The sequence below is a fragment of the Aptenodytes patagonicus genome, chromosome 16 (assembly GCF_965638725.1).
Source record: "Aptenodytes patagonicus chromosome 16, bAptPat1.pri.cur, whole genome shotgun sequence".
Taxonomy (NCBI): domain Eukaryota; kingdom Metazoa; phylum Chordata; class Aves; order Sphenisciformes; family Spheniscidae; genus Aptenodytes; species Aptenodytes patagonicus.
The window spans coordinates 3,127,448-3,154,159 of record NC_134964.1 but is presented as its reverse complement, the minus strand read 5'-3'; the positions used below and the strand labels follow the sequence as shown (position 1 = coordinate 3,154,159).

The 26,712-nt window shown below is 45.3% G+C and overlaps 1 protein-coding gene across 8 annotated transcripts in view; it reads right to left on the bottom strand.

The window, feature by feature from the left end:
- The window catches only part of RAB11FIP4 (RAB11 family interacting protein 4), a 128,156-nt gene that overhangs the window by 3,948 nt on the left and 97,496 nt on the right, over positions 1-26,712 (bottom strand). For 2 of the 8 annotated variants that reach the window (XM_076353992.1, XM_076353996.1), the window contains 10 exons: positions 11,182-11,405; positions 7,378-7,569; positions 5,683-5,817; positions 4,166-4,201; positions 3,139-3,238; positions 2,634-2,737; positions 1,915-2,055; positions 1,289-1,370; positions 889-1,026; positions 217-375 (listed from right to left, as the gene is read on the bottom strand). In XM_076353992.1, the coding sequence (XP_076210107.1) occupies positions 217-375; positions 889-1,026; positions 1,289-1,370; positions 1,915-2,055; positions 2,634-2,737; positions 3,139-3,238; positions 4,166-4,201; positions 5,683-5,817; positions 7,378-7,569; positions 11,182-11,405 (1,311 nt within the window). Of the gene's footprint in view, positions 1-216; positions 376-888; positions 1,027-1,288; positions 1,371-1,914; positions 2,056-2,633; positions 2,738-3,138; positions 3,239-4,165; positions 4,202-5,682; positions 5,818-7,377; positions 7,570-11,181; positions 11,406-14,529; positions 14,587-20,599; positions 20,609-23,587; positions 23,660-26,712 lie in introns of those variants that run through there. The other 6 variants (XM_076353995.1, XM_076353997.1, XM_076353998.1 and 3 more) reach the window with 6 other exon arrangements.

Genomic DNA, 26,712 nt, shown 5'->3' with positions numbered 1-26,712 from the left:
ACAGGTCCGCCCCACCTGAATCACAGGTGTTTCCTATGTGCACAATTTACACCACCGGTGCAAAGAAGTCCTAGACAGATGCAATGCGGGTCTTGTGCTTGTGTGGGAAGGAGGGGACAAAATCTGAAGGCAGTGTGCTAGGGGTTGCAGCTATAGGCATTTTTTCAAAACAGTCCTGTACATTTCACACAGATCGAGAGGCCCTCCCCTGCTCACCTGCTTCAGCCGTTTTATCTCATGCTCCATTTCCACCTCTCTGGTTTTGGCATTGAATTCACTCACGCTGGATGAAGAACTTCTCCCACGTCCAGGACGCTCACATTCCAGCTTGTACAGCTGCAAGTGCTCCAGTTCCTTCCGCAAATCTTCAATGAGCTGTGGGCATGCAAGCAGGCTGTGTCTCTCCAGCCCCTGCACAACCAGCCCTCCCTGGAAGCAGCCATCTCTGTGCTGCACCTCCGTACTCTGACACAAGCACTGTGTGAGCCTGGTTGAGGCTGGACATTCCTACAACACAGCCACTTGCTCTTCTATGGAAGCACAGGTCACTTAAACTGCTTCAGAGCTGGAAGCGGCTCTGCTCTCTAAGCTTCGTGTCCGAGAAGCGTAATTCCCCTTGCAAACTTAGTAAAGGAAATGTTAGGGCACACATTCAAGGCTGCAAGTTCTCAAAGAGCTGTAAACCTTTGGGTCAGGGATTGCCATTTATTAGGTATTCTTGCAGCATTCATCGCCCTATGGGTACCCCTCCCATAGAAACACAATCCAGTAATGCATTCACTGGATGTTGTATTTTCAGTGTTCATCCTGCCTGTCCATTCTTTTTCAGACGGGCTTCCATGCAGATGAGATGCGATTGCCTGGTCTTACATCCCTCTTCACACCTACCTCCTGTGTGGCTTCCCTCTCCTTGTTAAATTCCAGTCTGTTCTGCCGCAGCTTGTCCATCATTCTCTTGTACAAATCCATCTCGTCCTTCAGTCGCAGACTAGTGTCTTCCAACCTATCTGACATGCGTTGCCTTTCCTAGAATAAATGGGGAACTTCATAGCTTGCGAGTGCATAAGCCATCTTCAGTTTTACAACACAAATCTATAGACACAGCTAGTCATAAGCTGGCATGTTTCTTGGGGCGTTCCTGCCACTAAAGGTGACCAATGTTCCAATTCCATCAATATTCTTGTTTAGGTAAGGCAAGTTAAAGAAGCTGGGCCAATCACTATATGAGTTTGCTCTTACACAAATCAAGCTGCTGTTAAATTGCTCAAGCACTCAGGAGTTTTGTTACCTCATCTAATCTCTCCGTTTGTGATTTCAGACGTGTGACAGTGCTTTTCAGCTCACCATTTTCTTCTTCCAGTTGCTGAACCCTGTGTAAATAACAAAAATCTTACAGCAAATGCCTCTTCAAGAATGCAGACATGCAAAACGGCATGCTCTAAAAAGCCATTTCACTTGCACTTGATAGAGAGACATCTCTATCAAGAACATCTTTTAATCTTAGCACTTTTTCTCATGAGCTATTGGGTGCTTTTTGTTTGTTTTTAGGGCCAAAAATGCCACACTGACCCTCAGATTTTTATGCTCCTAACAGGTATCTAAAAAGAATTAAGTAGGAAGAAACAAATGCAGACACAAGTGTTTGCTACAGCAGGTCACAATTCCCTCCTTGAATCCATGCCAAATATCCAGCTAAGCTGTCTACATGGGCCATGTGGGTTAAAGCATTAATGTAAACCATCCTCCAAGCTTTTGGGCATTAGACATGCAACTGCACAGCTACTCTATAGAACTACTAACCTATAACCATCTGTGCACTGTCTGGTTGTGAACAGCCTACGTTTACATGCTAAGTAAAGATGAAGAAAAGAAGAACTTGTACTCTGTTCTGGGTGGCACCAAGATGTTTGTTACCTTGTATTTAGCAGTTCAATTTCGGTGCCTTTCTCTTTTTCATACTTGCTATATGCTTCTCTATGTCTCTTTATCTCTTCTTCCAGGGTCTGTTCTGCTGATGTTTCTTGGTCTTTCAATAGTTCTTCTAGCTCATGAACTCTAAGGAAACCAGATCTCATTTCAGTAACAGTTTCACAAGTACTTTAAAAAAAAAAACCACCACCAAAAAAACCTTCTGCAACTTCATTGCCTCTCCCTTTCCTCCCCATTCCTTTATTTCATTCCACGTCACCATCCCTCTTGGCATTTAACCTCTCCCAATATCTCTCTTGGTATTTAATCTTCCCAATAAGCATAGAATTAAGTAGTATCAGTTCATCTATTGTTCTTTCATTCTCAGTCTCAAGAAGTTGGGACTATGACCCAGCCTTCTGCTCTTGCTACGTGCAAGAAAAAAATCCAGTGGTCAGCTCTCTTATAACAGAAGAGCTTGCTCTGTACAAGTTGGTAATATCTCTGTACTAAGAAACGTGCTTAGGTGGCCTCTGCTTGCCGAAAATTCAGCAAGGCAGCCCAATTCCACTTGGACTTCTCAGATGAAGCCTTATCTTATTTTGCCTGTCAGCATTAAGGCAGAAGACTTGGTCATATTTTACAGGTAGAGATGTTCCTTCCCTCCAACTTTGTTCTAGCTCTGTTCTGACATGATAAAGAGAACTGGCTCCATGCTTTATTACCTGTGAACTAGCTGTGTGTTCTCTTGTTTCAGTTTGCTCTTCAGGTCACCATTTGTCAGGCTATCATTCTCCAGTTCTGTCACCTTTTTTTCTAGGTACGTTACCTGGAAGGGGAAGTGAAAAAGAATTGAGAGTTTGAATCTCTCTTCGCTCTTTGTAACTGTCATTTAGCTATGCTACCCTTTTTAAAGGGGGCATACTTCCCTGCAAAGCCAGCAGCAAAATCAAGCTCTGAATTTCCGAGTTCCCCAGACCCTGCATCTTCCTTGAAGGTGATCAATGCAAATACACAGTAAAGAAGTACTAATACAATGCCTAGATCTGTACTTGCACAGTTCTTGCATTTTTGTGAAGTGAAGTCATAACATTAATGGAATATCAAGGACATTTTGAATGAGCTACTTTAGATGACCGGTAACCGTAAGCAAGAGAGCTTCGTCAATTGATGCATGTCTCCAGCAGGATTTTGTTGGGTACATTAATCGCAATGCACACAGCTTCTCACCTTTTCAGTTATATCATTATCACAGGAGTCTATACTGTCTCTGAATAGGTCTTCTGTGCTGCCATTACTGCTGCTGAAGTTACTGTTGTGGAAGAGTTGTCTGAAAGATCAGAAGGATAATATTTGGCTTGATGAAGATGGAGGAGAAAAAGTCTGGGTACTGTCTTATAGCCTGGCTTTGCGCTTTCAGCATCCAACGCTAAAATCTGTGCAATCGTTTCGGTGACAATTACAACTGTTTAAGCACAAGTCTTACAAGAGACTGCTAGCTAAATGAAGTCATACTGAGCACAATCAATGACATTAGTTCTAGGGTACGAGTTCTTTGTTGCTTTTGATAGGATCTGCCACCAGCATTAACAGTTTAAAAACTACTTAGCCTTATTCAAAGTATGTACTGGGTTGTATTTGCCTTACTAGAAATTTAAAGTAAGGTCACCACTGTGCACTGGTTGATACAGTTAATCTAGAAAATTTCATACCCTAAGAGCTTCTTTAAAAAACAAAAAAAAAAATTTTCAAGCAGTTCCCACTAGAGAATAGTGTCAGAATATATAACACTGGAGATTATCTAAAATATTCTCGAAACTTACAGCCCTCCCCAGCCCAGGGCTGGTTCATTCAGTCAAAGGAAGATCACCATTCTGTATGTCCTTTTTTAAAGGGATGTCCTTGGTTTCCTTTGCATTTTGGCAACAGCAACAACGAAAAGGCCCACATTATGAGGGCGAAAGAAGCAATAGCTGGACCGATGGAATAGCAGTATAAAGGTTGAAAGCTGGCAGACAAGGAAGCAACTATCTATGTTCTTAACAGAGCTCTTTCCAGTTCAGGGGCCTGCTCCAAGACTAGCAGTGGCTTCTATATTCTGTAACATCCCTATCCAAATACAGGCCCCTTCCCTTGAAAACTTGTCTTGGCAATTTTTGTTTTCCTAAACTTATTCCTCCTCCCTCCTCCCACCCCCACTTATGGAATTGTTACAGCTGATTCCACATGTATTCATAAAAAAGTTGAAGACTCTTACCTTCCAAAAGCTGTGCTTGATATTTTCCTGTTAGGGCTACATGGATACAGAAGGAATGATATAGGAATTAAACACTTATTTGATCAGTGTTGTATTCAATCTTAATTTAAACTCCAGCTGAATTGCACAATGAAACATAATACTGACTTTTTTAGTGAAGTAAAAAAAGTGATTCTGTGAACAATATTCTTAGACAACTTAATCAAAAGCTGCAGTTACCAACAATGTGAAGACGAGTGAAGCCACAAATTACTGTGATCATTAATAATTCAATTTACAAATACTGTTATATTTAGCAGAGATCTGTCAGTGTAAATCAGAGCGAAACTAACATTAGAAACACCACAAAGGGACACTGAGTTAGTGATGGACATTTATTCTAGATTCCCAGTTTTTAGACGATTTTATAAACAGTTAGTTTATCCTTCCCCATAATGCTTCCCAGTTCAGCACAGGAACTGAGATGCTTTCCATTTTTACAGTTCCCTTTTGCAGCCAGAGACTAGTATTATCTAAATGAAGGACCAGACTCCAGACAACAGCACTAGAACCAAATCAAAATATCCAGCTGTATCTCTCGATCAAAGGATGTCGCATCTCTGTGTGCACACAGACATACAGCTCTTTGTCAGAGCATCGCTCTCTTTCAGCCAGGTATACACAGCCTCACTCATAAAATTACCAAAGCCCTAGCTGGTCGTGGTCTGGGTGTTAGCAGACTCCTTGCTAGGGCAGGAACATTGTTCATATCAAGTACTATGCTGCTGTGTCATCAAGAGAAGAAGCAGTGCAGTGTGCTCTGTGCCAAAGATTATGCAGACAGGCAGGATTTACATTCAGTTTCTAGGGGGAGCTAGAAGCCCACCAAATAATTTTCTTCAAAACCACTAGATGATTGTTGAAAGCACTGGATTCTTTCCAAGTGCTCAGCACCGTTTAGAAGTGGATGGAGTGGCAGAGATAGACATGTAAGGAAAAAGCTGAAATTGCAAAGAACCCCAAAAGTAACTTCTGCCATAGGATTCATCATTTTTCCGAGTTCCCTTGAGGACAAAAAAAATCCCACAGGAACGAAGCACCTCTGCTGACCAATAGCTTTAGGAGAGGTGTATGTAAGGTTATATGCATTAGCTAAGGATCTGCCAGATCACTCCTTCTCACCTGGAGAAAACAGTAGGTAAGTGTAGATCTGCACTAAGCAGCACAGCAGACCCCACTTCCTGGAAAAAATTCCTGGAAATATCACTCTCACTCTGCAAAGATCTCATTGCTTAAAATATTTGAGTTTATTAATGCTGTCTGCACCTTAAGTCAGAAAAATAGTTACTAGCTAATGAAGAACAGCATTTTGGTTCAGGCTAGATGTTAATGTCTGAATTTCTTACTGTTTTGTAAGAACAACGTGTAAGATAGAAAGGGATACAGGGAAGGAGAGGGCTCTTTCTTTCTCTCCTCCTGCTACTAGCTAGTCCCCTTCCAAGGGGGCATTGCTAAAAGCAGTGCAAGAGGCTGCTTACCTGTTTGCTTTCAAGTTTTTCAGCCTGGCTTCCAAATCGTTGAGTAGATTTATCTTTTTGCAGCACTGTGAGCAGTAAACATCCAGTAACTCGCTGTTATAAACATGCCTCATTTTTCGGGGTGTTTGGCCAGCACTGTTTGCAGGAAAGGAGAGACGTTACTGGCTATAGTAACCAACTCACAACAGATTTTCCTCTTGACTGTGTGTCTGTGTGTCAGAATCACAGACGAGGGACTTGGGGAACTACCTCTAACCGCAGCTCATCAAACTTAGAGGTGATGATGGAGAATGCTAGTCTTAGGGCTACCTAAGACTAAGCTCAACATCCTCTGAGTTGAGGCTTTACAGAGGACGTGTTCTGGGTGTCAGTGGAAAGAATCAGTTTGGGTGACTGGAAGAATAGCACAAGGTATACAGAGTCCATGCGATGCATGTAGCAAAAGCAGCTACATTAGTATGTTCCACCTCAGCAATGTGTCCCATTCTCATCTTGCCCATCTTCCCGCTGAAGCCTGGCATGCAACCTGAAGAGTCTTTTCTTCAAGAGAAAGACAGGAAGATGAAAAACAGAGCAGGCTGGTAAGAAGAAGTTACATGAACCCCCTCAGATGGTAGGACAGAAGGAATCCTAGAATGAGGAGGAAGGGAGAAGTGGACATAGGTCTAAAGAGGAGATAACAGTAGCTCTTGGCATGATAAAGAGAAAATAAACTCAAATAAAAGAGAGCAATCATGGCATGAAGCGCACAGAGCCCCAGGAATGGGAATGGAAAGGGCTGCATAAACCTGAGGAAATAGGGGATGAAGGACACAAGCCATCATCATGAAGGGGCAGTGGAGAGGGGTGCTGGCTCTGCATGCATGACAGAGGTGGCAAGGTTGGATTGCAGAAGTCCTTGAAACAGAGGGTAGCACATGGGGGTTACATGCAGAACAGAGGGATGCAGTGAGGTTGTCCTGTGTTAGCAATGAAGCACAAGACCTTCGTGTGCTATTGATCCAAGCAGTCAAATCCTAGAGCATCTTCATGCTCGGCACTTCCCCAAACCTGCTCACCCATTCCCTTGCTTGGGGAAGGATTTTAAAATCAGCAACTGACTTGGTCACAGGACGTAAGAGCTACAGAGACTGAGGTCACGTCCAGGAAACTGGTGGACTGTAGTGGCGTTTCCAGCTCCTAACAGACAGCAGCTACTTGCTTATGTTCTCCAAGACATTCAAGTCAATATGGATGCTTGCTTCAAACAAATCCCTGTCCGTATACAGCACTTCACCTTACAGGTTAGCGCTAAGGATTTGTAGTATCAGAACACTAAAGAGGAGCAGCTCTCTTGCAGGTCTTCTCTCCACTGCATCAGGGCTGGTGCATAGCGCTAAGCTGGTTTCCAGCTTGCAGCAGGTAACTTCCAATACTAGCCCTAACTGTAAAAATTTACAGTCTGCAATAGAAAGAAATCTCTACAAGCAAAACAGCCCAGTTATTTCAACAGAACCCAACAGAGGTTATCAGAAACAACAGATTTGCTATAGCTCTTATTATTAAATGTAGTCTGTCAATTGCAGGGCAGAAAATGAACTGATAACATTTTGCTTTTAAGGTGAGTCTGTGTAACGAGTGTAAACTCTGGTATGGTCACCTGTGCTCAGAGAAGAACAAAATTGAAAAATTGTTTGTTAATGAATAAGGAGCAACCTGGAAGATACAGATGAGCCAAGGTCAGAGTAGGCGTTGGTTCTGGTCTCATCATCAGGGCATGGGCTACTGGGAGTAAAATCCACATCATCTCCTTCCCCATAGTCTTCAAACTGTTCTTCATTACTGATCAGAGAGGCAGTGGAATAAGTTGAGAGGTCAGATGCTGCAGAAGGGTTGTGAGGACTTGACCTGAAACAAGAGGTCAAAACGTCTCGAAGGCCGACTTTGATAGCATCTCACCTCACATGGAATCTTCCACCTTTACAGCTTGTTCCCTCATTTGAAGTTGTAACCCACCAACTTTGTGCTAAAAAACTGAAGTGCTAAACACATCTGATGTGCATTTGACATAGTGTCTTGAAAGACAAGAGCATGAGAATCTACAGACAAGCTACCTGTGAGATGGGTTTGGATCAACACAAACCACTTCACTTTAAAGAGCACACCTCAACAATCCTTAGTCACCATTTCCATGTAGTGGTGAAGACTGTTGCTTATGGGACTTCTGCTCTGAATGCAGGAACTGTGCAGACAACTCCGAAATGCATGGGATAGCGAGAGGAACATGTACAAGCCAGAGGCTGTCGCTCTATTCCACAATCAGAGTTTCCCAATAGTCCCCGTAAACCCTCTCCCACACCCCATGAGCTCCAGCCACTGTCTTGTATGGCCAGAAACAAACTTCAGCTCACCGCACGCCAGAGTGTCACTAAAGCTACAGATGTGACCTAATGGAGGCTGAGTTCCTGCCCTTCCTTCCATCGTGACAAAAGTGCGTCTTTCAGAGGAGATATAGACCACAAGAAAAAGGTGCTTTACTACCAGACAAGTACCTAAGATAATGCCAAACAGGTAGGGAATGGCAGGACCCTGTGACCTCAGAGAGAGAGGACATACAGGTAAACAGATCAGCAGAGCCAGGCACCATAGGAAAGCAGCTGGCAGAATAGTTTTGAGCACATCACGTCTAATACAACGGAGCAAGTTTGCTGCAGAGGGTGCACGGCGATTCTCCTGCCCAGAGTCCAGACTACCCTGCAGTCATGCAGCATGCTGTCTTGCAGAGACAGGTATTTTACACAGGTTTGCTCAGCTCCCACCTCAGTAAGGCATTCAAACAGACAAGCCAGTAAATTCACATACAAGTTCTTATAAGCAAACTTCTGCCTACAGAAAATGCACATCTAAGGCCTGAAACACACGCTCCACTTGTGAAGCCCTGGAGTTGCTTGACATGTTACTGTTCCTACTACAAAGCAGAATCCAGCGCCTCTCTGCAATACAGACAAGGCACTGATTCAATCTGCTGACGCTTTGTGCAGATTGGGTTAAGTTTTTCACTCCCTTTGCTTCAGTGCACAGTGCTTGTATCTTCAACTCCACTAGCTGAGCCATGGGACAGTAGCTCCCAGTCGATGTTGTTCTCCAGCAGCTCAACAATATTGCCTCCTAGGTTTCTTTTGAGTCTACCTTGAGCCTCTTAACCATGCCCTGCACTTCCGCAGACAGGGAGATTCCTCTTCCTGTAATACTACACTTGTGAGCTGTAAACAAGAGAGGCAACAGCGTTCCTTTGGCGGATGGCGCAAGCATTATTTGCATATCCCTTCCCTCCAAAAGCAATTAGTAGAAGAGGAAGCCTGCCAATGTTTCAGATGTATGCTCTTTTGTTTCTCCTGTTTTGATGAGATTCATTTATAACCTGCAATTCATTTATCTAATTCACATTAACAGAAATTAGGGCAAGTCAAGCCTGGCACACTACTAAAGGATGAAGATAGGAATAATACCAGAAATAGATCAAACCTACCTAACAAGGCTCTTTGGCTGGGAGACGGATTAGTGAGAAGCTCAACACATCACACTAACATCTATTCATAAAGAGCTGCTGTGCCACAGACATACAGTGTACTGGTAAGTATTTGGGTGACTATGATCTGTGTAACTGCAGCTGCTGTTTTCATCTCAATGTTGTTACACCAAGTCAGCTTAGGAAGAAGCTCCTCATAACGCTTCCACCAGGGATGGAGGTAAATGACCAGTCCTCAGCTGGGATGATAACGTAATACTTGTCCATAAAATCCACTCTCTAGCATAATAGCCCTGGAACGTCATCGCTTGTCAACAGACTGGAGTTCAGCATTCTTATCCCCCATGCATTACCTGGCTAAGTTTCTCTTATGGCAGCTATGCAGTCACCACTGCTGGACCCACCTGATAATGTTGCTTAGAACTTTTAATCTGTAGTTATTCATAAGCTTTGCCAAACTTTAAACTGCTTGGGTTGAAACAGTCCATGCTCAGGGCAGATCCTGAACTCATAACCAGCCTCAGGCTGGAAACCGTCTAGGAATCGCAGTTATTTTCAACATAGTTGCTAAAAGCAGCTGTTTTTCCCCATTCTAACACTTTCTGAAGGAAGCTTTCAGGTTTGGGGTTTTTTTTTGAAGCTATTTCCTGTTCTCCAGCGCAGGACTTCACAGAGGGCTGACACATCTGATACACAACCCACCTGCTTCTTCAACAAGCAGGTATCGTGGTTTGGCCAAGGTAAAAATCTCTATCATGTCTTTTAACACAAAAGCATGAAGCTTCCCAAGTGTTTTCCCACAGATTTACCAAAGCTGAGGAGGCCTCAGAGGATAAACTAAGATCTATTAGTAGTAGCACAGTAGCTCTTAGCAGCCCCCCCTAGAAAGAGGGTACAGGATGCACAATGCCTCCCCCACCCCCTTCACATGAGCCTGAACGGCACAGCTGGGAGGAAAGAAACTCATTTCAAACGCAGTATGGGTAAAAGTCAGTCACCGCAAGGATGGGTGCTTTGAAGAAGCAAGGCAAGGAGACAAGTTTGATAAAGAGCTGATGAAAACTGGAATTACCTTGATAAATTCTCTGGGATTGCTTGGGCAAGTAGGAGAAGGCCAGATCTCAGCTAGCTGAGAAATTCAGGAGGATGGTAGGAATAAGGCTGCACAGAGAGCACCTGAGGAGGGGGACTGCCTTAGCAATGAAAGAAGCTCAAGATGACAAGTCAAAAATAGGGAAGACAGGGCAGAGGCTTACAAAGCAAGCCCAGTTGAGCTCTGTCGCATGGTACTGCATTAACTCAGCTCAAAGCAGGCTTAAATCAAGTTGGGTCCCTTTCCCCCAGTCGGCTTTTACCAACACCCCCCAGGTACACGCCTGGGAAGAGTCAAGTTAGGATTACAGAGACACTGTAGTGTTAACAGCAAACTGTGGTTACACATGCACATGCCAGGACACCCTGTGTTAAACACAAGTTACTGTTGCGCGCTAAAGGTTATGGAAAATTAGAAACACACAGAATTAACTTGGTACATGGAGCTGCAAAGCAAATCTGCAGAGCCCACATCTTCAGATAACTAGACGTACAAAAGGCTAAAGCAGCATTCCCCATATTGCACTGCTTTGCAGGAAGTATTTGTTTTAATTCCAGCATTTAAAGGTTATGGGAACACAGAAGATCCTAAGTTTGGGGGATGCCAATGCAGTGATCCATTCTGGAAAGACCCAACACTTTCACTTCAACATGCAACATACAAGTCCCATGAGTGCTCACAGGACATGCCAGAAGGAGCCAGGGCTGAGACTGTCTAAGCCACTTAGAGGACCTGGACATCCATCTCCTTTATATTGTAAATGGATATTAAGTTTCTAAATCCTTCAGGCATCCTCAGTCTCCCACAGTAGGGATTAGTCACATAAAGGCTCCTTCCTCCCTGGTTCTTTTGCACATGCCTCAAAACAGGGCTGCCATGGAGCTAAACCACCACTCACTTGTCACCAGGCAGAAACAGGCCACCAAGCACACTGTCCTTCTCCTCATTCCGACATACGTCGGAGGCCTCCGAGCTCTGGGCGCTCTCAATAGCACTGTCCATGTCAGACTCATGGTGAACCTCTTGCTGTGCTAGAGTCATCGCGTCGTCATCAGGAAAGAGCTCCAACTCGCCGTAGGCACTTTCGCTGTCCACGTAGGCACAGTCCTGGATTTCACCACCCTGGCAAAAGAAGAATTGGGAGGCAATTCAAACCATCCTTCAAGGCAGTTAAGAGGATACAGGAGAAGCAATAACTCACTCTCTGGATGCCCTGGTAAGCAAGAGCGATACTGAATAAAAGCCATAAAACAAAAAGGCTGACCTGCTTTACAAAGGCCGGTTCCTGCGAGCCCCTAAGGTAGCTTGCACCTTCCACAAGGGCTCAAATACTGTCTCTGATTTGGTGTCTCTCTTCTATATGAGAGAGGGACACAACACCCAGCTATAAAATGCAGTCAGTTTTGCCCTAATTTACTGTCAAAATGCACTTGAAGTAATAAAAATCCTCAAAGTTTTTATAATAAAAGAGGCATCCTTTGAAAGAAGATAATCACAGGACTAAGTTTCAGTGACTTCATGTATTAATATTATCGATTAAACAAAAGCAATCCAGGTAAGTCTAACAGTTTACTCTGAGGATGGGCAAAAATCTATAAGGTGAAGAAAGAGTTGGCAGGTGTTAAAACATTTATGGTAAGTCTTGGTGACAATCAAAGATAAGATAGCAGGGGAAAAAAAAAAAAACAAACCTAAAGCCATTTGTTCCTGCTTCCTGGAACCGCGTCTTGATTAAGTATCAACTAAAATAAGATGTCATTCTCATTACTGCAACACTTTGCTCTTGCTGTTTGTCCCCTCCCTCCCCTCCTTGCCCCATGAACACTCACAATAGCCAAGACAAGCTGTTTTCTATTTGCTTGTCCCTGAGGGACAAATAAGAATTCTTAATTGAAAAAATAAAGCCTAAGATTTTACTCTGTCCTTTGTTTGATACGTAGCAACACAATAGTGCTTTGACAATTCCCATCCAGCGTGACACAAACAACTCATGACTCCAGAGCATGTCCTGCAAATGCTCTGACTCAGAGCTCCACTCCAAAGCTCACCTGCAAGCTCCACAACTATTGCCAGTAAGTCAAGGCAATCATGCATTTAAGGCTTAGTTTACTGGCACAAGTAATGAAGCATTTCATTCACGGATACACCTCATATTTAGGCCCAACTGTCATCTGCCCAGCTCCTTCCCCAGGAATCCCAGGGCACTGGCAGCCTGGCACCACTGCAAGCACCAGCTGCCCTTCTGACAAGCACGTTCAGTGGGATGCTGTTACAGTGGCACCGCTTGCAGCAGCACCGCTTCAAGTCAACCCCCGTAGCCTCTGGACACTCCTATGCTAGAGCCACAGAGGCTTAAACCCCCTTTTTGCAGAACTAATGATGTTCTATGCTGATGACACCAATTTTTCTCAGTGCCTTTTTCACCTCAACATGAGAAGAGTCAGCCAGAAGCTGCAGCTTTTTAAGATCTGCAAAAACTGCTACTAGAAATGCAGGTGTCACCTTCCATTTTTTCCTGAAATACCAATTTATATGACTGTAAAAACTCCTAGCATACGGAGGTTTAAGAAATTCAGAACAACCCCACCCGCTCAAACCCAGTTAACTAATGAACACACAAGCAGTCAAAAGGACAGCTTTACCTGCAGCATTTGAATCTCCAGGTACGTACTCAGAGCAGCTATCTAGATGCTTTTCTAGCTGAACTTTCAACAGGTCTTCCAGATACACAAGTAATATCAGTAAGACACTTCAGCACTGTACAACAATAAGCACACGCGTATATGCTTTCTCCCACTTTTCTGTGTCAGCCTTATTAAGCCTGAAACTTTCCCTAGGTACCGCTCCAAGAGATGTCCAAAAGGATTTGTTCTTGGTGTATGCCATGTAGTATTCATTGAAGCCTCTCTGCCTCATGCAATCAAATTTCTAGCTCTGAGTCACAGCACCTTCAGCATGGCCACAACCCCTCATGCACAGGGAGCTGGTGGCTTGGCAGGTCAGACACCAGCTGTGGAGTCTGCCCTGGCCCTGCTATAGCCCCAGGTCCTCCAGCACATCTTCTGACCTGCAACTTGCATCTGCACAAGCAAGCAGGGATAATGACGCTGTTGCTCTTTGCAAAGTACCTTGCAATCTACAAATAAGACAGCACAAGCAATGAGACCTTTTTAGTAGGTGTTGAAAAAGTAAAGATTGTTAAGAGCAATTAAGATGTTTCAGAAGTATCCAGAAGTGTTTGTTTATCTAACATTTCCTCAAAGTTTCCTCCTGCATGCTAAGCCCCACAGGCACAGAGCTCCTGTTTCTCTTAAAAAGTTTAATGCAATAAAGCCCTCACTGCCATTATGGAATTGCACCAGCTGGTAAAAGTCTGATCCAGGAGGGAAAGAGAGGGGCACAGAGCACACAGTGGATCCCTGAAATAGGAGTTCGCAAATCAAAGGAGGAAAGGTAGAAACAGCTCTTGCACAGCCCTACCTCCCAATTAGCATGTCTTTTTCAGAGGTCTTGGAGAAGTCTCTGCTTAAGCAAGTTTTTACAGCAGGAAAATCTCACTGGTATTAAACAAATTACCACAAGAAAGTAAAGGTCAAGAAGATCATGAAACACTCCCTTTTTGTTCCCTGTAGGTAACACCACACATTTGCTTTTTCTAATAACAGCAGCCTAGATGCTCTTTAAAAAAAGTCCATCAGCAATTAAATGTGCAGTCTCATCTATAAAGGCTAAAGGCTCGCTTTTCTTTCCTGTCACTTTATGGCAACCTAACCTTCACATCTTTACTTGTATTAGAGTACTCATCTATAGCTACTGCACTGTACCCATGCTGGTCAGTACCATGTATTCTTTGTCGAAGTGTAATTGTTCTGCTCCTAAACTTTCACTTCTAAGCCCCATGAAAAAAAGAAAAGAAGAAAATAAATGAGCTTTTGGAGGCAATGACCCATCATAAGCCTGAACACCTGCTTTACAGCTTCTGAAATGCCTCACAGCAAGACTTGGAACTCCTCCTGGAAGCTGGTCCTCCCTTTTGCTGATCCCATCCTCGAGCTGCAGGGAGCTCAGGGACTGATGGGGACTGGATAAATGAAGAACATGGGCCAGCCAAGCTCTTTTGAGGAGCTCCCCCTCAGCTGCCCTCCGCTGCTTCCTCCCAGCAGGCAAAGCAGATGCCACACAGCACACCACGTCCCAGGCTGCCAGACCCCATCTTCTCCACAAATCTGGCACCTATCCCACAGACCTGTACAAAGTGGATGTTTAGGAAGCACGTCTCAGCTGCTCTTCTGAGTACCTGACACCCAAATCACACGCTGAAGACCCCAGCCCTTTCAAAGCAAGCAGCACGACAAACAATCCTGCCAGGGAGGCTCAGCTCCAGCAGCTGCATCAGCTGCTTATTCAAGCTTTTAAGTGCTCAAGGTCCACCTACAATCAGTGCTAAAGATCACTGTTTCAGCAAGATGTACAGAAACTAGGACCAGTGACAGCCACTGTGCTGAAGCCTGCATGACTGTTTTCTGTGGGTAGGAACTACATGCTTAGCTATTAAGCTTTAAGAGCTTAGGGGTGGGGAATCACTACACCCCTAATAATGCAGTGTTTCCAGGCACAAGAATACCTCTGATGTGCAGCACAGAAATCCTGTAAAGCAGGGGACTTGGGTAACACCACCAAGGTGGCTCTTCAGCTCCCTTGGTGAAACCAGCCTTCAGTGCTACTGTCACAATTACACATTTAATGAGTAAGGACCATACCTTCAATGATGCCATCTAGCACAAGTTGCTTACAGACCACACCTAAAGAAATTAAACTCCTTAAAAAAAAAAACCAAAAACAAAAACAGAAAAGAAAAAGAAAAGGCTGATTGCACAGCTTAACCTCTCAAATTATTCCTTCATAGTTTAGGAATCTACAGTACTTCATGTACCAAATTAGAGGCTGGCAAGAACAAGTGTTATTCAGGTAGCCTTAAAAGAGCTAACTTGAGTTTAAACAGTATGTTAAAGATTAGGAGTCAGTTCTATCCTGAGTCATTTGTTTCCAGTATACATGCCATTAGCCGAAACCAGTAAGAGAATGAGGTTCTGATGACCTGAATATGAATCACTGGGTTTCTCATTCTGCTAAGCAGTTCCCTTCTTTGTTGGCTGACTCAAAAGAGATGAAGTTGCTGCTTATGATCTCGGAAGATTCACATTAAAAAAACCCCAAAACCAACAACGAACGTTAAAATACCACCAACACAACATAGCTGCAGGGAGCTTTAAAGCAGTAAGTACTGTGCACTTTAATCGGATGCTCAAGATAACTGCAAGTGCTTCACAGGGAGTCGGCCAGACGCTTGTATAGCGACTGTTGAATATTCAGCAACAATTTGCTCTATAGAAGCACCTGCTGCCCAAAGATCCAAGGCCACTTCACAGAAACTAATGAATTCCCTTCCTCGAAAGAGGCAATTGTGTGGCTGCATTGAAGCCAGATGAGTAAGCACAGGCTGCCTTTGCACAGACACCCCAAACAGAAGGAGCCAGAAGACAGCGATTCCCATGGATTCCTTCTGATCTTTGTGGGGCAGAAAAGCAGCGTCAGCATTAGGTGGGTATGGGAATACAGCTCTGCCTTGCCCTGCAGTGACCTGGCTGGGCTTTCCCAGGTTGGAAGCAATCCCTAAAATCTGCACATAAAGCAGCTGAAAGCTAGTAACTTGGCTGACAGACAGGCTACATGACATGCCTACATCAATACATTCATGCTGAAGAGCAAGCCTAGTTAAAATTCGCTCCCATCACAACCAAATCACTAGCACCCCTGACATTTAGACAGCCTCCCAGTATTCCAGAGGAGACAGGGAAGAAAAGAGGATCCAAGTCTCCCACCACTGGGCAATTTGATTAGCAAGAGCTGGAACCATCACACACGACCAGAAACAAGAAATCCCACGTGCACGTCAGCCATGGCATTTCCCTCACCAGGATCATGCCCCCGACCTGCACCCGTCCGACAAGCTGAATCTGCTAGCTGTGGGACAGATGCAAGTCTGAGTCCCTGCATCCTCCCCATCCAATTTCTTCTCAGCAAAAGTGCAGGAAAAGTCACCTCACCACAACTGGAAGGGAAGAGGTGCCATGTGGAGGTGTGCCAGGCTTCGTGGTCTCAGATGAAATGTTACTTACTGTTGCACATCCGTCATAGAGAAAATCCAGGCGCTCTCATCTTTATTTAAGCAGCCACTGTGTTGGAAGGCAAGTATTCTCCTAATTACTGGTTAACGAAGAAGGGTATGAAGCATTTCTCACCAATGTGTTTTAAAAACACGCCACTGCTCTATAAACATTTGCATATTTACACCAAGTGGGCTATGAACCTTTTTTTAAAGCACAGATTCTCCCCCAACATATTTCCTTTCCTTTTCAGTTGTCAGGCAGAGGTGGGGAGATGCTGATCTACCCTTTGACCTGACTGGAAACAGGAGAAACTACGTAAGAGGAAAATGCAGAAGCACTAAGTGAGACCTCACTTCTGCATCTGCGTCCATGAGGAAGCTGAGCGAGCGACTGCCGGCTCTCACCCACGCAGTTGCAGCTGAGCACAAGGCAGAGCAGGGGCTGCCAAGCACAGCGACGTGGCTTGCAGGTAGGTTGATGGGGGAGGGAAGAAGTCATAGAAACTGCTTCCATCTCCTGTTGCAGCAATGGAAGAACACCAAGTCTCCCCACATAGCCGGGAGTTTAAAATCTCTCAGCGTTCAAGATCAGTGTGCAGAGCATGGTTATTTTACTAAGCTGTTCAAATAAGAAGCTATCTTAGGGCCACACGTTAGTTTGTTCAATGCAATAGCTTCCTCTGACTGTTTAGTTACTGAAATCTAATATTTGAAGCTCAGTTTAATGCAAAGCTTCACACACTGCTGCTGTGGGTATTGGAAGGGACTTCTAGGGGCAAGTTTATTCCTAAGATCCAAATCTAGGATCAAGTGCTGGACAGCATCCTGGAAAGCTGGTGAAGAGTCCCCAGACAGAGGGCAAGCTATGCCTGTGCTGCAGTGCACTGCTAGCCTCTGTTTCCTTTGCAAGATAACATCTATATCTCATACAATCATGCAATTCAAAGACAACAGGTTTTGACTGAAAGACCAAGCTTCAGCTTCTGGGCTGTTCACGCTGAACTACACGAGCAGAGGGCACAGAGGTTCTGAAAGGCCGCTTTGTGCTCTGGATAGGAAGTTCAAACTGACATGTCTTTTCCAAGGCAGAGGAGAAAGGCAGTGTGCAGCCTGGAGCCGGCCAGGGAACGGCAGGAGTCAGGAGTGTTTACGCTCTGCTACCTGTCACTTTAATTGGCCATAATAGACATGCCAGACCTCATCATGCACAGGGTCTAGATCCAAGCACTCCTTTTCACAGGTCATTGCTTATACTCTGAAAGTTTTAACATTAAAAGACTTTAGCAGACTGCTAATTTGATCCTCCAAAGAAAGTGAAAAAAAAAAAAAAAAAAAAGGCTCTTTCCCATTACTTTGAAGTTGCATCCCATCGCTCCCTGGGCTGCTTCCCACTACTGGGCTATCGTACGCTCATCAGCCATCACTGGAGGCTCAAAGCAGGGAGCATCCTTTTGCAGAAGAAGAAAACTTCTTAGTCTGCAGTGTTAGGAACAAGAGTACATTCCCTTCACCATCAGCATGGACGGGGCCAGCACATCAGCCACAGAGTTCAGAATAAAACCCACCAGATCGTTTGGCACCTCGTTCCAACATTAATCAGGGCACTTTTAGCTCTGAGCTGCAAGACAGTTGCCATTCTCTTTCACATACCTAAAGAAAGAGGTGTGAAGCGGCACCATGCTGGTATGCTGTGAGGATGTCACAAACGTCACTCAGAAACTCCAAAGGTGTCCACTCCAGAAAGAGCAGGAATGAGACCATATTATCTGAAAAAGTCTCTGGTAACATTTCTAGTGTGAAATGGTTTTGACTGTGCAAGCTGCCAGACCTCTGCAGGCTGGTACCACGGCCCTTCCCATACAGCAAACTGCTGACACAGCCCACAGCAGGTACCTACCGCCACCCTGTCCTCCAGGGCAGGGCACCCAGGTCAGGCAGCTGTATGTTGAAACAAGCCGTGGTCAACTTGGCATCGCCTTTGCAGCATGCACAGGGGTGCTGCAGCCCTTGGTTTAAAAAAAGCTGGTATACAACTAAAAAAAAAAAAATTATTAATTATATTTGCCTAAGAAGATCTGCACAGCAGATAATAAACGTGACAAAATTAACCCTCTTGAGAAGCCTTTGCCTTGAGATGAGACAATCTCTTTCTATTTTTAAAGTCAGAACAGCAGTAACAGGGAGGGAGGACAGAAAATGTCAAACCCTTACCAGGGATTGTTTCCTGGGACTGATGCTCAGGCCTGCCCCTGTTAAACCTGACCCTTTGGGCAATGGGGCCAGTGAAGGTAGCTCTAGTATATCGCAGGCAGTAGCATTTATGATTATGTTGGCATGGACAGCTGGTGACAAAATTAGGAAGACCGCTGTGCCCTGGGCGCCATACGGCCAACCGCAGGCCAGATGTCACAACGTTCCCCGCGCACAGGAAACGCAGAACTGCAGTTCATAGTTAAGGGCACTCCAAAGACACCCCAGTATAGACCAGCCTTAAGACCGAGGGTCAGAGGTAAGCTCAGATTATGTTATTTTGAAGCAATACTACAAGTGAACACCTATACCATGTCAAAGAGAGCTGGAGGCTGCTTGCAAAGAAATGTCTTTATTTTAAGCCTAAAGCATAGTCCAGCACTCGCTTCTCAGTTCAGTTCCTTAATTAACCAAGTCTGTAAGTGACAAGATGTTCTTTGCCACTGGTGTTTGCTGCTCAGGAGACAGCTGAGCTCACACACTAACTTGTTTTCCTTGACAAGCCTCAAGGCCACCCAGTCGGGTACTCAGTAAATAGCAAAAAACTCATATCATTCTTGCCCGCGGGTGCTGCAGGCCCACGGGTGAAGAGCTCCTTGAGCAGACTTAGTGCTGCTCCAGGCCACGGCTGGGCGACGAGGAGGGTACTCCTGGGACCTCCAGGAGTACCATTAGGCACAAACAGCGTGAAGAACACGAAGAAGCTGTCCCAGGCAGGAACAGTCCTGCCTATGTCTAAGCTAATTATTTACAGGAGCCCTGGTCAAAACTCCCTTCCCCCAAAGAATTTGGAAACTATAGTATTTGCATTTCTTTTCTACACTATTGCAAGTCTGGCCTCCAGCAAACACAAGGAAATAAAGACATTTAAAGAAAAACAAAGAAAATAAGATTTTTGCCTCACAAATCATATTTCTGTCTTCCCACCCACCCGGGTTAGATTACACTGCAGTCTCCAGAGGGAAGGAATGACTGGGGAATGGGAGCAATTTCAGACCCCAAGAGGTGGAGAAACATCTCGAGTTTCCCCAGCACAGTAAGAAATCCAGCCATGCTTGATGATGAGTAGTTTACGTTGGCAAGCAAAGGGAAAGCATTAAGGACGTGGCTTTGCTCTAGTTTATATGGAAACACTTCCCAGAGCTCATTGGTCAGTCTGAATGCAGACAAGCCTAAAAACTGATTTACTTCATGTTTAAGAAATACTGAAGTAGCGCTGAAGAGCTCTTCATTAGGAGGAGGAAGGAGCTCCAGGACATTGGCTGCTCTTCAGCTGGTGGCTGGGTAAACCACAGGTTAAGGTGTCTCTGCTGCAGGAATAACTGGAATGGCAGCCTTTATCCAGCAAAGTCTGCAAGCACTGATTTTTAAAAATCTTCAGTCTCCCCATCTATTTATAAAAGGCATTTTATTTATTTTTAAAGAAAGGCTCTCACATATCTGCTCTTTTATTTTCTTACAATGAAATGAATTAACTTATTTGTAGAAGGGCTTCCCTTCATTATTTCTTGAAGTCTGCCAAGCATATCATAGTGCATGACACATGACAAACACAAATTAAGAACCCAGTGATCATAAACTCTGGCACATTCAGCAGACTGTTTTTTCACTTATATGGTTGTTGTGGTTTAACCCCAGTCGGCAACCAAGCACTACCCAGCCGCTCGCTCACCCTCCCCTCCACGGTGGGATGGGGGAGAGAATCGGAAGAACAAAAGTGAGAAAACTTGTGGGTTGAGATAAGAACAGTTTAATAACTGAAATAAAATAATAATAATAATAATAATAATAATAATAATAATAATAATAATAATAATAATAATAAATTGTAACGAAAAGGAAAACAACGAGAGAGAGAGGAACAAAACCCAGGAAAACAAGTGATGCAACTGCTCACCACATGCTGACCGATGTCCAGCCCGTCCCCGAGCAGCGGTCACTGCCCCCTGACCAACTCCCCCCAGCTGATATACTGAGCATGACGTCCCATGGTATGGAATAGCCCTTTGGCCAGTTTGGGTCAGCTGTCCTGGCTCTGCCCCCTCCCAGCTTCTTGTGCACCTCCTCGCTGGCAGAGCACGGGAAGCTGAAAAGTCCTTGACTTAGTATAAACACTGCTTAGCAACAATGAAAACATAAGTGTGTTATCACATTATTCTCAGCTAAATCCAAAACACAGCACTGTACCAGCTACTAGGAAGAAAATTAACTCTATCCCAGCTGAAACCAGGACAATGGTAAAATACAAAACATGGCTTATTTTCGAGTTTATAGCTATGCGTAGGCAGGAGATATTTCTACCCTTGAACCTGCACAGACAAAACAGATAGGGATCAAGTACAAATCATTTATAACAACATTAGTTTGCACACTGAAAACAAGATTCAAAGCAGAGCCATATCCAGAGACCCCTACTATTAACCAGCAGTATTAGCTGCAACACAGCGCCCAACTGTTTTATGTTGTCAGGAAGCACCTACAAAGCCTGTCTTATGTTCGGTGCAGCGATCAACCTAAATGACTATGGAAAGAACAAAAGGTATTACATTATTATGCTACAATTCAGAATTTAGGGGGTCAGCTACCCAAACATGGCGAGCATGTGAGAATATTAAAGTTTGGATAATGGTTAACTCAGCAGCAACCCATGATTAGTTTTATAACCGTTTAAAATATTTCACTAGGACGCTGTATTCAAAAGACTGAAAGAGTTCAGATCAAGATATACTCAACACGTTTAACAGGACTGGTTAATCAATAACTGAAGCAAAGCCATTCCATTCCCCTTGCTGTTTTGGCACGGAAAGTGTTTTGTTTTGCAGCCTTTGCACATAGCTAAGATCCCCCAACCACTGTGGTGGTAAGAGCCCTGACAAGGCAACCACAGCTGAGAAACATCTGCACGTCAGGTGGCTTTTGGGAGATTCGCTGCTGTTTGCAGTAATTCTTCAAACAATAAAGTTAAAAGAAGCCTATTAAAAGAGGTTTTAAAACTGCTTGAAGGCTACCACATCTAGCAACGGGAACAGCTCAAGCTCCTCTCAGTTTGGGCAGATGCTGGCAAACAGCGACTAGAAATTCCACAATCTCCTCCTGTACCCAGTTGTGAGAATAATATTCCACACTACTGCACGTAATCTGGTGGTGACACCATGCTATTCCCCCTTCCCCAGAAATCAGAAGGGCCACAGGCAGAAAATCACTTGCATAGCCAACAAGTTCATGCCTCACTTCTTACTGAGAACCAAGAAACCGTTGGGGAAGGGCAATCCAGTCCCGTCACTGGGGAGCAACCCCACATTCAGCGTACCATCTCACTGGTAAGACTATTTTTAACAGGAGCAGCTATGATATCATATCAAAAGGGACCGAAAGAATCACAAATTATACTGGTATAAGAGCTTGAATACAGGTACCATGAAGTCCTTGTTCAGGGAGCCTATTCTGAACCTGTTTCAGAAGCGTTCTCTCATCTGTCCTTCCTCCTTAACATAAGTAGTTAAATCAGACAAATAACAGGAGGTCTCTCCCAGATAAATTGTTATTTGTGCCCCCAAAGCCACTAACCTTACAAATCTGCTGGAATGAATGAAGATTATCTCTACTATCAAAGCAGCAACATTAAACTGCTGCCCAAAAATCAGCACTAGCACGGCACAGAGCGAGGACGGCGTTTGCCTGCCCCGGGATCACTGCCATAGGTCACTTCTTCTGCGTAACAGAAAAGCACAATTGCCTGTCTCCATTTCAGAGACAAACAACTCCAGACCAAGAACTGTTAACATCTCCTACGCTCCCACCGCTGAAAGCTTCAGAGGAAGATCTCTGCTGTGAACTGCTTTCTTATGCTGCCAAGCACATATAGCACAGGCCCAACGCTACTCGGTTAAGTACATCAGAGGCAGTACCACTTCACCGACTGCGTTAGGGCAACGCAGGTCCCACATGAGGGCTACATACAAGATCTGTAGTTACAGAACATACTGTCATGACAGCCACATACTAACCGCAAATCATTTTTTCCTGGCTATGTCACCAGCATCCCAGAGCCAGCAAATTCATTCAGAACCACAGTTGAGTATTAAAAGTATTCAACAATAAGTAGTGGCAATCCAAACACATCACCAGTGCTACAGAAAATAGTTGCAGAACAAGCCCCTTGCTTGCGTCCACACTTAAAAAGCACTCTTTTCTCCTCTTCCCCTTTTAAAGATTTAAAACCTAGAAACTCAGGCGTCTCCAGGTGACAGACCCGAGTGCTGCACGAGGCTCAACTACGCAGGAAGATGCCCCCTTCTTCCCCGACACCCGCATTTCACCATGCGTGGCTGCCGAGACACAGCCACATACGGTTTTGCATTTTCCCCATATAAGAGTATTGCCAGAGCTCTCCAGGACCTGCTCACTTCCAACCTTTCAGCATACACGACTCTGGAGCGAAAAACCCCTCCCTAGGCAAACAAGAAAGGAAAAACCCAGCACGGTTTCGCTATACCTGCATATTTCCTGGATTTCAAAACGCCCCGTGCAATCATGAAAATGCAGATACCGCAGCAGAAAGGCCACAGAGATGCTCTCCCCGCCCCCCCCGCCCTCGACCCCCACCGACCCTGTACACACCAAACCCCCGAGACTGGTGGAATTCCACAACCCACGTCCACTTGCAAACGCCCGCGGGTTGCGTTACCCTCCGCGCTGCGCCGGGCACTGCAACGCCCGCGCCGCGGCACAGCATAGGCGGCGAGGAGCAGGTGGGGCGGAGGGGCCCCACGGATCCCCCTTCCCTCCCGCCGCAGGCTCCCGCTCTGCTCCGGGGCAAAGCGGGAGCCCGCGCCGGGGCTGCGGCGCGGAAACCCCCGACAACCGCCGCAAACTTCCTCCTCACCTCGCACGAAGGTACCGGCTGGCTCCCGCCTTCTGCTCCCGGGCTGCCCGCACCTGGCCCGGCGCCGGGAGGACGGTGCCGTCCCCACGCCCCGTCCCCGCCCGCAGAGGCGGAGGGCAGCACCGCGTCGCCGCTCGGCGGGCAACAGTTGGCGGCGCGCGCGGCCCGCCCCGCCCCGCCGTTGCTAGGCGACGCGGGGGGTCCGGTGCAGGCGCTCGGTACCGGGGTTCCGTGACGTCACCGCGCGGGGCGGGGGGGGGTGGGGGTGGTCCGGACTTCCCCTCGCTGCACGGTGGGTGGACACGGACACAAACCGTCCCCGTCCCACGCGGGGGTGAGGCGGGGGTTGGGGTTTGGTGTTTGCGGTTGGCTCCTCCTGTGAGAAACTGTTCTTGGGCAACTCGCGAGTGACGCTTCCCCGACCCTGCTGGTGGTTTTAGTCGTAATTCTTCAGGTTTGCTCAAAATTATCCGTAACAACCGGTAGAAGAGGGAGCTGCTTGGGGTTCCTGAGAAATGAAACGTGGCTTAAAACCCGAGTAATTCTAAATATCTGTGTATATATATCTGTGCTCAAACCTAGGGCAGCCAGAGACCTGTTCAGAAACGGCGCGGTGGGAAGGAGGAGGTCACAGCGGATCTGGGTGAGGGCAGGTAAAGCATCGCCTCCGCCCCGGGCAGGTGCACCCACCCGCCTCTCCTCCCCGGTGTCGGGGGCGACCAGCCCCTTCCAGCGGGTGGTGAGTCTGCAAGGAACACATCTGACACGCCAACGGAGGAATTTTTACAAATGGATCTCGAGTTTCCGAGGCCTCCTGAAGAGAAGGGGCTGCCCTGGCGGACAGGGCCCCTGAGGGCAGCGGGGATGTCGGGTCCCTGGACGGAGACAGTCTCTGGGGACACCAGGGTTCACTGGGGATGACCTCGCTTGCCTGGTGTGCCCTCGTTCCTCAACTGGGTGATGATAAAACGCATGTATGGCTTCACTGAGATGGTGATGCCAGTCTAAAACACCCTCAGTGTGCTACAAAGCAAAACAGATCCTGTTAGGTATTGATGTCTGTTTTGTCCTTGATTTTAATTCCTTTAGTTACAAGATAAAGAAAAGCAAAACAAAAAGGCTGAGAACACTCACATTGACTTCGTTATTTTAAATTCACTTCACTTTTTGTAACTTCCTTTTTTGCAACGCCTTGTAAGAATTGTGTTTACTGTGCTGTCTGTGCTAATAAAGAAAAAATTAAAGAAAGAAAGTCTGTTTCTGTGGCTTTGCAGGAGAGGACTCGATGCCAGAGGGTGGTATTCAAACAAACGTTTTCTGCAAAATTCCTGTCCAGGAGCCAAACTCTGCCCTTGCTGACTGTCACAGTTTTCACTGGCGTGTTACACACGGAAGGAAACGCCGTCCTGCAGGATTCAGCCAACAGACGAGCACCTCCCTCCCAACCGTAATGGCCCTGACAGACTTGGAAAAGGAAAGAATCCCCAGTTGTTACCCTGCCATTGGATCCGGCCATATTCCAAAACCCAGTTTTAAAGTTACCTTTGGGTATTTCAAAAGAGTTACGCAAAGCTGTTTGTGGCGTGCTTCAGTGACAGTGATCATATACAGAGTTACAGAGATGCTGATTGAAAGATCATTTAAGTATTTTATACTTCTGTCCTCAAATCTTTTGGAATTTACCGTGTCCAAAGACAGGGCGCTTTCTGGAGAGGAAAGAGGCCCAGGAGTTACTTGAAGCAGAGGATAAGCAAATTATAACAAAACAGACCAAAGTGGGCAGTGACAAGCCCACTGGCTCACGCTTCGCTCAAACCCATCTACCAGCTTAACGTCGCATGTCCCAGGTATTGCCTGAGCCTGCCTTCATTTGCATCGCAGCCAGCAACTTCTAAGTGTAAAATATTGCTCTTCAAAAAGCAAAAGAAAAGAAAAAGAAATTCATTAGCCTCAGTTCTTATATGCAAACCTTAAGGCAATTCACTGAACTTGACCCTTTAACCAGTTCATCGAAAGAAAATTAAAAGAGTTCCCTCTCTGCTGAACAGAAAAGCATTGGAGGGGTGGGAGATGCCTTAGGTTTAGTGTAATAAAGTGTAACAGCAACAGATGAAAGCGAAGTGCACCTTCAGCCAGGACACACTGCCATCCTCACGTGACTCAGCAGAGCAGGACGTGGGGCAGGTCCCCGCACACGCGCGGGACCCAGCAGACCCTGGGCTCCCTGCGGCGGCAGCAGGGCTCCGGAGCCTTCGTGTTCAGGAGCTCTCCCGGGAAGCTGAGCAGAAGCTGATAATGAATGGTGTAACAGGGGTCAAAAACACCTCCCAGACCTCCTTCTATTCATTAATCTAAATTAACGGGAAAGCAATTTTTACGAGACAGATCTGGGGACAGACAACTTCACTGCTTATTAAATAGGACACTTCTAAAATCTGCTTTTCCTTTCAGTATTCATTTTGAAAGAGATAGTTGTATGACAGGGGTTCATTGCAGAATAAATAACAATCATAAATAAAATAATTACTTGCACAGTACATTTTTTAATGGTTTCCTGACAGATGCAAGTAAAGTGTTTGTATTGTTACAGTGCTCAGGCAGTATTACGGCACATTGTGAAACGGTTCCTGATACTTACAGAATGATTAGCCAACACGGCTATGTTTTCAATAGCTTGTGATGAGCAAAATGTGAAATAAATGTTTAACAGGTAAAGCAGCAACAGTTAAAACTAATATTATAATAGAGACGTTAAGAACATAAGCACAACTGTTCGGTACACCGGCTGAATGTATTACTCGGTATGCTACCCAGGGCTTTGCCATTTATTACACAGTAATAATTGAGAAGGCATAAATGTCTCATTGATAGACGCGTTCCTCAGTAAAGGTCCTAGAAAATGTACAGGTTTTAGACAATCACTTCTTATTAAGGAATGACTGTATAAAAACTTTATTAAGTAATAACCATAGCTATAATACAGGTCCATTTCTCACTTCATTAAAGCTAAGCCTGATTAAGTGGAGTTTGTTATAGGCTGGCTTTGATCTCCATTGAGACAAAAACCTTAGTTTTTTACATATTTCATGGTAAAGTGATAATTTTCTGTTTAATATGACTTATGA